Source organism: Acanthaster planci, linkage group LG11, assembly GCF_054643075.1.
Source record: "Acanthaster planci isolate LZ-2023a linkage group LG11, COTS_SCS, whole genome shotgun sequence".
Taxonomy (NCBI): Eukaryota; Metazoa; Echinodermata; class Asteroidea; order Valvatida; family Acanthasteridae; genus Acanthaster; species Acanthaster planci.
The window spans coordinates 8,098,948-8,111,014 of NC_141787.1; the positions used below are offsets into that span (position 1 = coordinate 8,098,948).

At 40.1% G+C, this 12,067-nt stretch overlaps 1 protein-coding gene across 2 annotated transcripts in view; it reads left to right on the top strand.

The window, feature by feature from the left end:
* LOC110986882 (dual specificity mitogen-activated protein kinase kinase 7-like) overlaps nt 1-12,067 on the top strand; it is a 125,285-nt gene that overhangs the window by 80,218 nt on the left and 33,000 nt on the right. For both annotated transcript variants that reach the window (XM_087143142.1, XM_022249154.2), the window contains exons 4-8: nt 2,153-2,266; nt 3,486-3,605; nt 4,319-4,426; nt 4,990-5,041; nt 9,980-10,107. In XM_087143142.1, coding sequence (XP_086999268.1) covers nt 2,153-2,266; nt 3,486-3,605; nt 4,319-4,426; nt 4,990-5,041; nt 9,980-10,107 — 522 coding nt within the window. The remainder of the gene's footprint in view (nt 1-2,152; nt 2,267-3,485; nt 3,606-4,318; nt 4,427-4,989; nt 5,042-9,979; nt 10,108-12,067) is intronic.

The window sequence follows — 12,067 nt, forward strand, 5'->3', positions numbered from 1 at the left end:
TACTTGATACCCCAGTTTTGTTGGGTGCGGATCCATACACATGTGACCTGCTCTGCAAAAAAGGGTAATAAGTTGCGCAATGCCAAAACATGTAATGGCCTGTTCTATTTGGAGAGGGCAAAGTTTCTTCAAAACGAGGTTTTTTGGTTTTTCCTTTAAAACTTTCTATAATATTTATATTTTCAGAATATGTGACTACAAATATGGATACTGATGAATAAAGATGAAAAGTGATCATTCAGTAGGAAATCCCACAATGTACATGTATATACCGGTAAATGTAGCATTGTGTTTTCAAGGGCTACACTTGATGAAATTTTATTTAATCCAAAAATGTGGATACAAATGCTCATATCTCCAGAAAGCAGCGCACTGCAGGGGGCATTCATACATCAAATTGTAGCTTTTGATGTACAGAATCCAGCCATATCAAAAACTCATAACCTGAATCTGGCCACTTGCTACCACGTTTTCTGGAGCCGGTCACATACATGTATGTCAAAAAATGGATTTTTTTCCCTGCCAGGGTTCTACATGTACCTCAGCACTAGCCCGACGGCCATTGTCTAGTGAAAACAGCCACGGGCTAGTCAGATGCACCACTTACAGTAACCAGCCTGGCGGACTAGTAAAAAGTAGACAGCGGTACGCGGTGCACGCAGCACATGCGCTGCGTCGTCGAGCTGACTGTACCGGTACAATGTGCATGCCGCGTACGGTAGACGTACATGTACGTACATGCACGTTGTATGTACAGTAAGTTACTCTACCTGCACTGCCAATACTCACTATGCTTGCGCTTTCGTACATGTACGTGTGAACAATGTATGCATCGCATATGCATTATGCACATGTGAGACCAACGATCAACACACGGGTCATCACAGTCGTCTCCCTGACCCAATGCCAGCATATGTTTGGGTTACAGAACCAGACTCATATTGCTAGACTCTGAACGAGTTTAGATATGTGAATACATGTAGGTGCGGCAAATGCGGTGCTGTGATTGGTCGGATATCGGTTGCAGCGCGGATTGCCTACATAGACAAGGCCATCGAGGCACGTGTTTGCATTAAATTCATTTCATAATCCTTTAAAAGGGTTTCAGAATACCATCTGTGTAACTTGGGTGAGGGGTGAAATGAAATAGTCATAATCGTGGTGTTTATATGAATTTGTCTCATGACATAATCACAGGTGGCTAAACAGGTTCCACACCAAGCAAAGAGTAGATCTGGAACTTGTATAAATAAGAAGTTGCAATAAATTCATTGATGATCTCTTAATTAAACTCAGTGAGTCAGTGTCTGATTAACCCTAACCCCCCCCACCCTTTGTACAAGGAACCATCCTGAATCTTCCGAAATCCTCCAATTTTCAACATTAAAAAATTGTGTTCAGCCCAAATCCTTCAAGATCCTCCGAAATTTCTTGAAAATGTCATTTGAAGGTGTGCCTAACTGCCCAAAACCTTCAAAATCCTCTGGCAATTCCTGTCATTATGTTGAGGCATTGTGAATGGTACTCTTGAGCTGTGCAGTTGATTCAAAAGAAATATCAGGCTGCATTTGTGCTTGACTAAGCACAAACAACCTAAGGTCTAATCCATGACCCTCACGTATGGCATCCTTCAAAATCAGCCATGCACTTTTGCTACACACATGAATCCTCCAATTCCTCCACTTTGCAGAAAAGGATTTTGGAGGGTTAGGATTAATCTCATGTTAAACTCAATATTATACATGTTACATGTACAGTGTATATAGGGCTAGTAAAACTCTCAATTTACTAGCCCTATGGGCTGGTTCAGAAATCCTTAAGCACGAGGCTTGCCTACAAATTGAGAAGGAAGGTTTTTATGTACATATCTGAATGCCCTAGAGCAGCAGAGAAAAGCACTAATTGGTCAAAAGTTTAAATTGTGCTGTGGAGGATACATACATGTGCATGTGCCTTGTGCAGGTTTTGCTCCAGGTAGTTGCAGACCACAGGTGCACTAAAAAGTATGGTGTGTCAACATGAAACCAAACCAAAGGGAGAAATCCTTGTGCATTCAAGTGCCCCTTCACCGTGCTTGTCTCTAATTACATACATACATTCCTTACATACAGTAGTAATTCTAATTGGTTTGTGGCATTTGATTCCTTTCCAGCGTGTGCCTTTCAATATAGACTCACTGGAGGCAATAGACGAGCTGGGCTTTGGCAGCTGTGGTCATGTAATACGAATGAGACACAAGGAGACAAGAACCATCGTAGCAGTTAAGGTATGTATTGACGCGAGGCTGATGCAAGATAAGTTGTTGTAAGTTCAACATGTGAACGTAGCAGCCATCTTGTTTGCAGTACAGTGCCACCCCCCTTCCTTTTTTTTTTACTCTGAATCAGTCAAATGATCAATCAGAAGGCACAAAAGCACCTGCCAAAATCTGAATCCTCCCAAATCTCATTTACTTGCCAGCATTAATAGTCAGGTTTTGCAAGCTAGTGGATACCTGAAGGCATACATTTACATGTAGCTCTCCATATAATGGCAGTTCCATGGTTTTGCAAGTTTAACTTGCGATGGTGCTCAGCCAATCTCGCTTACACTCAGATTTGATACTAATCTTCACATTTTTGCGTAGCTTTACGTGTAACATACATGTACATGTAAGTAGAGCGAAATACAGGCCTACATGTTCCACAGATCATTTTTCTGAATATAATGCTTATTGAGAAAAAACAAAAATGTTTATGTTTATTCCACCCTCTGACCCTGTCAAATGCTGGTTATTTTCATAATCAATCAAGAATACAGGCCTGCAACGTAACTGCATGTGTTGAAAATTATGCGTGTGTGAAGTGAGAAATGTGAACAGTTGAGGTATGCCTACCTGGGCATCAAATGGGAAACAAGTGCATAAACCCTCCTGTTGATAGGCTTGTTAGATCCCCTCACAGAATCCATTTGCTTATAAATATACAGTCATTTCCAAAAGTTTAGGACCACCCATAGAAAATGCATTAACCTGAAGGGTAACCAAACTTAAACCAATCAATCATGGCAACTTATGTTTATTCTCAATATGTAACCTTGGTACCTTGGTTGAACATTTCTGACTAAATTTCCATGATTTGACATGTTAACAGTCTAATATTCAGTGTGCCCTCCCTTGTTTCTGATTGCTTAGATTGGCTTTTTTTACCCATGCTGCCTTGCAAACAATGTCACACAAGACCTGCCTTGGCAACAAAATCCATTCAAATGGGTATATACATGTAGCACTACACTGATGTTATGCACCACTGTAAAATCATGTTAAGTAATCATTCATTGACACAGTGTAATGCAGGACCAGTGACACAAATACCAATGAAATTCAAGGTGGTCATAAACTTTGGCAAATGACTGTAGAATGCTTGACAGGGAGGGTCAGGTCACAGACTTGCGAATACACGTAGTAGGAATTTGGATTGACATCCTGCAAGTTCTCCTCCTTACAGCAAATGAGGCGGTCAGGGAACAAGGAGGAGAACAAGAGAATACTGATGGATCTGGAGGTAGTCTTGAAGAGTCATAACTGTCCCTTCATTGTGCAATGCCTTGGCGCCCTCGTCAGTCCGGTAAGACCTTCCAGATGTTCTTGCGGACCTTTCAAAATCACCAGCTGGACCTTTCAAACACTCTCACAGAGTTCTCAAAATCTCTGAGGGAGCTCTCAAAGTCGCCCAGGGACCTTTAAATCTCCCAGAGACTGTCAAGAATTTGGCCGAGATCTTTCAAAGGAATCGTCCAGTGGCTTGTGAAGTCTCCCAGGGACCTTTCAAAATTCCCCAGGGACCTGTCAAAATTTCCCAGGGACCTTTCATACTGTACTCTCAGGGACCCTAAAAACCTCCCATGGACTGTTCAGAATTTGACATAGATCTTTTTAATTAAATTCCTAGTTGTTTACAAAGTCTCTCAGGGACCTTTTAATATCTCCCTGTTTGGCTTTCAAAATCTCTCAATAAATTCCAACATTCCCCACAAGCCTGACAGGGCTAAAGAGGTAGGAATCCACATTTCAAATCAACAACTCTTGCAGAGAAAAAAAGTCTGGACAGTTGTTTAAGGTCATTGTGATATTTTGATGCTAAATCATACTGGCATTACTGAAATATGTGAGTATGGGATTTGTAAAAGTAAAGCTCGCCAACTCTCTTCCTCAGAAGCAACTTCCACCAGCATTTTCTGCTTATATTTTGATTTACGTTTGGGAATAAGTTTTATAGGCATTCCTCCCGTCGTGCAGTTTCTGTACAGTTTGCCATTCACAATCACTTCCTGTTTTCAGAGTGAGGTGTGGATCTGCATGGAGCAGATGGCAACCTGCCTAGAGAAACTTCTCAAGAGATTACGGGAACCAATCCCCGAACAGATCATTGGCAAGATGGTGGTTGCGGTAAGTCACCGGATATGAAAATGATCTCATCCACCCATGCTGGAACTGCACATGCATTGTAAACCAACTCTGCCCGGTTTGTATTTTGTACTCAAACGTTCCCCCCCCTCCCGTGTGTCCCAAGTCCAGTGCAAAGTGTGAGAAACCCCAAGCACCAATTTTGTTGCAAGAAATGGCACTGAACATACATGATGTCTTTGAAACTCTTCGTAATGACTTGTTTCCCTGAAAACCCTTATCAGTCTTTTGTTTGTCAACTCTCAAAGCCCATCAGTCTCCAACGAGTTTGCTTGGGCCTTACCTTCCTCCATGCACAATGGGAAATCTTACAAAACATTCCAGTTGGCTCCCAAAGTTCTTGGTGTTTGGGTCAAGGTAATTAAGTAGTAACTCTTCTCACATCCCACTCTCAGAGAGGGTAGTGACCTGTCGCTTGTTCATGGAGAGTGAACAGACAGCCTGTAAATTTGAAAACCTGGTGAAATTAGAAGTCTGGACCAGAAGTGGAGTGACTGTAATTCTGTTGAACTTATTCAAGATGATACCTTTTTGTTGTTTCACAGATTGTAAATGCTCTGAATTATCTAAAGGAAGTACACGGCGTGATGCACAGAGGTAAGAACAAGGCATAGTGTGTATTGCACACATTTGTGAGTAGAGCAGACTTGAATCAAGACAAAGTGTCTTCAAGAGGCAGTTACCAGTTTAGGGCATAACCTGAAATTAAAAATTTGCATCTGTCTGGCCTGACATTCCCTCAAAAAGTTGACTATTGAGCATTTTATGTCAACCTGATCTTAATGCAGCATAGTTGAGGTTTCATAAACACCGACCCACTTGCATTTACACCTGTGAGAGCAGATAGCACTTAGTTATGTAGTAGTCGAAAATGAAATTGCATGGAGGACACTGGAAGTTTGTGTCCTCTACAGCCACAAGAACACATTTCAGCGTTCCCAATAACTCATCTACATGTAATCTTTTGGTTTAATTCTTTTCAGATAAATTTTTCTTTTTAATCAGGCTCTTTGAATTTTCCAGGAATAGTTGACCTAGAAAGAACAAAAAGTTGGTTTTTGGAGGGACAATGTATAGCGAAAGCACAAAGAATGTCTGCCAACATTTTTCATTTTAAGAGCTTTTTCTTTTAAAAAGCGCCCTCTTGTCCTGCTTTTAGGAAAACTCAGTGCAGGCCACACATGCCCATGTTGATTAAGTATGCTGCCCTCTGTTGTTTAGAAATACTGTATAACTTGGAAGAAAGCATGTTTGTAAAACTTGTTTTGGTCGTTTTTCAAAGTAGTCATTAAAGCTGCCTTGGACATGTTGGAAGGAACTGAAAGCATGGAAAGGGAACAAAACAGAAAGAAAAAAAAAATGGTTGCCCCTGGATATAAAGGATACTGTTATAACAAAACAGTGTTATGAAGCACAAATTTGGAGAATAGCAATTTCTTTAATATTTTTTTTCCTTTCCCTTTCTAACAAAGTAATGTCTCCTGTCCCCGTGGTCCCTGTAACTTTGTTATCATGAGAGTTGACTGTTCAGAGGAAAATGTCATCTCTTATTGAACACAGTTACCTGCACATGATGAGATGTTACATATACACATGTATGCAGGAGCAATTTTGTGCAAATGTCATCCAGGGTTTCAAATTTTGTTTTTCACAGAAATTGATAGTGTTTGGGGCTCAAATCTTTTAATTTAGAAATCACGGGCATGTGGAAAATAAGCGTACCAGGATTTTTCTGGGCATGTGATTTTTGCCGGGTGGTGGGTGCAGTCCCTAGAAGCTAGATGTCCATTAGATAATGTCAGCAACAGTTTAGCAAAGACTTTTTTTGTATGAAAGCTTTTGCGCAAACCCTATGAGACTGCAGACTGGACTTAACATTTTTAAGTGTTGTCTATAAGTGATTCAATATCTTCACGGTTAAACTTGGCGTTATAAGATGTTTATCGCTTTCTGGTGGCTGGTTCATCTCTTGAGAGAAAAGTTACCTTAGTAATGTCTATGTGTGGAATCTTTCTCACTCTCACTTCAGTTTATAAATAACCAATTCAAGGGTCCACTGAAAGGGGATTACTGTCTTGTTTTTATCCAATTTCACGCAAGTACATGGATATGTATTTATGTACATGTACTTTGCTTTGTAACAGAACTTCACGAGTGCAGAATGAAAGATTTATATAACAGGTTTTGTCCTTACCCAACGTATATTAATAAGCACTGTATGCTCAGTGCTTGTCCGAGAGCTTGTGAAAAAACCTCACAAGCTTACTGGGGTGGGACTCGAACCCACGACTTCCTGCTTACCTTACCACGTTGGGTAAGGGCAAAAGCCCGTAAAATAAATTAACATCTCCCCAACGCAAAAATAAATCTTGAAAAAAAGAATGAAAGATATTAACATACATGTAATGCATGTACATTGTAAGAAACAAAACATACTCTACTGGTACACTGTACATTGGCCTGCTATATGATTCGTGTATGACTACATACAGTAGGTATGCTTTTTGTGACACCAACTTGAGAGAGTTTGCAAAGGTGTGAGTCTGCTGTGACAACAGGCAGCTTTACCTGATCCTCGCGAAGTCCACAGCGTAGAAGAAATCTCTGTAGTAGAGAGACATTTCCAACCGACAACAGAGCAGGATCATGAAATACCCTTCCAATTTATCAGTCTGTTGGCCATAGAAGCACTTCCAACAGTTTTAATCTTTCACGAAGCTTATTCATGGATATACGCACCAGTGCAGTGTACAGGACTGAGATTTCTCCTTGTTTCCATGGTTTTTGTCATGTGAAAAGACAACACTGACGTTTTTGGAATCAGGCCCAAATTGACTTTACAATTGAGCGACCAAGCCAAGCGCCCGCAGACTTCCTTTTTGCCATGCATCACATTGTGCATCACACATATACATGTGGCACTGCTCGTAAGCGTTACTGTAAGTTCCCCCAACGTGAAGGAACAGCGTATTTGCACGGTGTGGTAAGACTCATGCACTGCAAAGCATACGTGGTAACGTGGTTTACTGGTTCCTGCCACTCAAAGCCAGTGACCTCAGCAATGCTATGAAGTTCAGTGTGAACTTGGACAACACAGAGCATGATGAAACAATCCAAACCATCAGAACTTTAGTTAATTCACGGAGAGCTAGAGTGTGTAATTTTAGCACTTGAGTATAGTCTGCTTTTGTTGCATCATCGTCAGGCTTGTGCATCACCGGCCTGCCAACACTCCGATAATTGCACCGATAAATGTACATGCACCTGTGCATTCTACGAAAATTCCACATTGAAACTTCTTGGAATGTTGTGACAGAAACCATATCACATTTTTAGAACTTGTGTAAAGTGTTAATATTTTAATTTAAGGGGTTTATCTGAAAAAAAGCAGTGGAAAGGAGAGTATTGGAAACAAAGTTAAATGTACATGTATACTCACAAATTGGAGAACAGCGAGGGACATGAACAACATTTTGTGACTTCCAGGGAATGCTGAAACAGAATCGTCATTTCTACAAAAGGTGACCTTGGGTAGTGGATATCTTCAAGGGTGTCATGAGTGTGGGTGACAAAATCAGACCTACATGTATTAGCTGTTATGCGAAAAGTCAAGTCAGAGTGAGGTAGAAAATAAAACCTATTTTGTTTTGTTCAAATTTTCTTGTACCGGTAATGGTATACTTCTAAGTTTGAGAATGATGCATTATTCATATGGTTAAACCCGTGCCAAAATCACCAGTTTATGCTTGGCTTTAACAAATGTGCCTCTTAAATCCCCAGGAGGGCATACTATCCACCTCACCCCCCATTCATTGCTTTGCTGGGCAATGCATCTCCCTTTGGGGTTTGTTTTTTCCCCGGCTTTTTCCTGTCTCATGCCTGTGTAATGGGGTAATCTTTGATCCTCTTTATTGAAGCTGGCAGTAAGGAAATACAGTGGCATTTACAGGAATGGGGAAAAAATGGAAATAAGTTATAAACCTGTTGTTTTTACCTTCTCAAGAAATGCTGTTTAAGTGCACTACGCGTTTGTCCTTTTCAAGGGGCAGTGGTTGGAACAAATCTTATGGGACCGTGGTTTGGATCGTTTGATGCAGTAACCTTTTTGTTTTAATAAGAAAAGGTTGACAGCCTTTTATGGAGGGACGCATGTCATTCCATGAAGCTCTACAACTTTAATACCAGTGTTGCTTCTCTGAAACCCAGAAGGGGACTAGGATACAGATTTGCCCTCGAAAAAGTTTTGCTTAGCACAAACAGGTTGCTCATCAAAACTCTGCTTTTGCCCAGAGCTTGTGACTGATCCCCAACCAATTTAGGGCAATAATGGGGTATATTTATAAAGTGCACGCATCCACCTGCACCAAGGTTGGCCAATTGAACGCGCAATTTAAATCAGATGATTGAAAATCTTTCGTTTAAATCAATTTTTGATTGCAAAAAATATGGTTCCAATTTTTCAGTTTCCAACTCCCAGTTGTTCCAGTGATTCTCTATATTTTAAATGGCAAATATACTTCTCTTAGCCCTTGAATACATGTAGCTGTAGCTACATTGTACACACAGAATGTTGATGAGAACGACATTCTACTTACATGTACACGTACCCCGTACATGGGTGGATGCACAGGTGGTCTGGGTTTATGGAGGGATCCTCTTTTTTCATTTCAATCCACATGTTTTGAGTAAATCAATAAGCCTTTTGGATTACATGTAAATGCATGAGTAACGTGACTTAAAATGTCAGCCTTTTGTGTTGAATGTGGCTTTGTACTATTTTAGTCCATGCACATCTGGTTGATAGCATTTTTTTTATTCACTGCCCTCTGATTTTGCATGCAGCCCCTGGTTAACAGAATCCTGTGAACTCAACCCTTCACAAGCTTTGAGCTCGGTTTAAAACCTTGTACTACCATACACATGTACGCATAGCCTTAGGCAATACTGTACATGTATCTGTTAAGTTAAAAGTCAGATTAACTGCCTACATGGATTTTCGATTAAAGTACTTGATCGAAACCTGTTAATGTAGAAATTATGATTCCTTTGATGTTTGTAACCAAATGAAAGAAATTAGTGAAGAGTAATTAGCATTTATCTAAATTTCCTACCTTTGGAACAGATGATTAGGCCCACTTGCCTCCAATTGAAAAGAATTCAATAAATCTGTTTTAACATGAAATCTGATTAAAAGAAAATGAAATAAAAGAAATAGCTAACCCTGACGAGTACCTCAGGGCCAATTTTATAGAGCTGCACAAAATTTGCTTAAGTGGGAAAAAAACATTGCAATACACAAAGTTTACCATCTCAAACTCTCTATGATTGTCATGCTAACCAAAAAACAGCTAAATACAATCCCAAAACAATATGCATCACATGAAGTTTTGGCTGGTTACCAGATTTGTCAAGCAAGGATTTCTTGCGCTTAAGCAAATTTTTATGCTTAAGCAGCTCTATGAAATTGGCCCCTCCTGATGTTTAAGACAGAAAATCATGATTATCCCAGCTTTTTTCTCTCGTTTTCCTTTTCAGATGTCAAACCGTCCAACATGCTACTAGATGAGAAGGGAGTAGTGAAGTTGTGCGATTTTGGGATCAGTGGGCGGCTCGTGGACTCCAAAGCTCGGACAAGGAGTGCCGGCTGTGTGGCCTACATGGCGGTGAGTAGACTTCCAAAAGGGAGCAAAAAGTTTGTGTTTCATGCGAAAGGCACAGAAAATGTCGAGTGTAACACCGGTACCCCTCACCCTCCCAAGCCGTCCAGTGTCCATCAGGGGCTGGGCAGGTCTGTGGGTTAGAGGGATGCAGGTGCCGTTGCTTTCAGTGGGCCTTCTTGCCCGTTTGCACCTTCTGGCTTCCTGACCACAAGATTTTCTTGGAACATAGGAAGGTCACCATTTATTTATTTATTGATATATATTGGTTTATTTTATCGTTATTGTAGCCCAGATGCCATATTGCAAGAATGTTACAATATCAAAGAAATTAATTATAAAACAAAAATCAAAAAATACATATGAATGTAATGAAGGCTTGCAATAGAACCCTGTTGTAATTCAGCCATTACATGTAATATTGAAAATTTAAATATAACACACAAAGATATAAATAAGAATAGCTCAGTCACCACACATACAAATTATATTAAGAAATATTAAAAAATATCAGGAAGTACTCAAAAGTGTAATTAGAATAATTTTGCGAAGGGAAACCAGTGGGGAAAAAGGTTATTTATAGAGTTGAAGACATAAACATACATAAACAAATACCAAAAGTCAGCTAAACAGTCTTCAGCCATTTTAGACATTTCTGGAAAGGGGAGAAATTTGTACCTGACCGTGGTGGTTACTTGACTGAAAGTTTTCCCAAATACTCAGAATCTTGTGGCCTGGGAATCAGACTATTAATAACTACCGTATTTCAGAGCGGCCACAGGGGTATTTTCGTGCATCCTCTCCGGGTGGATCCATCATTAGGTTTTGAAATTCCTGAATCTGAATAAAACACAGCCTAATCTTCCAGAGTGTCTCGCTGAATGTGATTTGAGTGAAGCATTTTTGCTCATCTTGGACATTTTACGGGTAGGGAGGTTTTTAATATGAATAACACATCATCCAAACGCATGAATAAAGTCAGTAAGCAGCAAATTCAGGAATACCTCAAACTTCTCTGTTGGGGTTTCCGTGAGGACCTTTCATCTCTTTCAATAAGGACGGGACGGATGGTAATCCCATTTCAATTTTGTAATAAATGTTAAGTGGTAATTTCACACCTCGTGAGTCAGTGCTAGTCACACGGGGAGGCTGCATCGTGCAAAATGGACCCAAAAAAACGAAGAAAAAAATTTGGAATTCATTGGAAAACACTCTCCCGAGATTTAATCTACATTTGTAGAACTAAGGTGCCTTCAGTACTGTCTAAATAAAATAATCGCACCTGTACATGTAGTTTTATAGATTTTTTACAGGATGACAATAAAAGTTTTGTTGCCATACATAAACATGTTTGCTATATATGGCATCGACTCATCGTACCGGCTTGTACACCTACCGGTATATTAATTTTAAAAGCTTGGGTTCCATTTACGTTTTGGAAACATATTGGGAGTTTCCAAAGATGTCCTGGTACCCCTACGGTACCTCGGGAGATGTGAAATTTTAACATGTTTAACAGTGGGTCTTGCTGTTGCACTGATAAGCAGTGCATTGCAATTGAACCTTAACCTCCAAAGGGGAAAAACTTTTCTCACATTTTCCCATGTGGAAAAATGAATATTCATTTCACAAATTGTGAAAAAAATTTGCCCCTCAGTGGCAAGAATTTTCCCACTTTTTTACCCCCTGTGAAAAAGAAATTCACAAGTGGGAAAAGATTTCACAGCTGTTTTTTTTTACAAGTAGGAAAAGTTTTCATGGCTGCTCAAATGGGACGTTCCCCTGTAAATGCAAATGGGAATGCTTTCCACTCTTTTTCCGGTCATTTTCACTGGGTTAAGTTTCAGTTGCATTGCACTGTACATGTACATGTACACGTATTCATAACATTGCATGCTCAGTCTCGTCTGAGACACTGAGACACTTTGGAAATCGTTCTCATCTACGGTACCCCGTGCTACCAGTG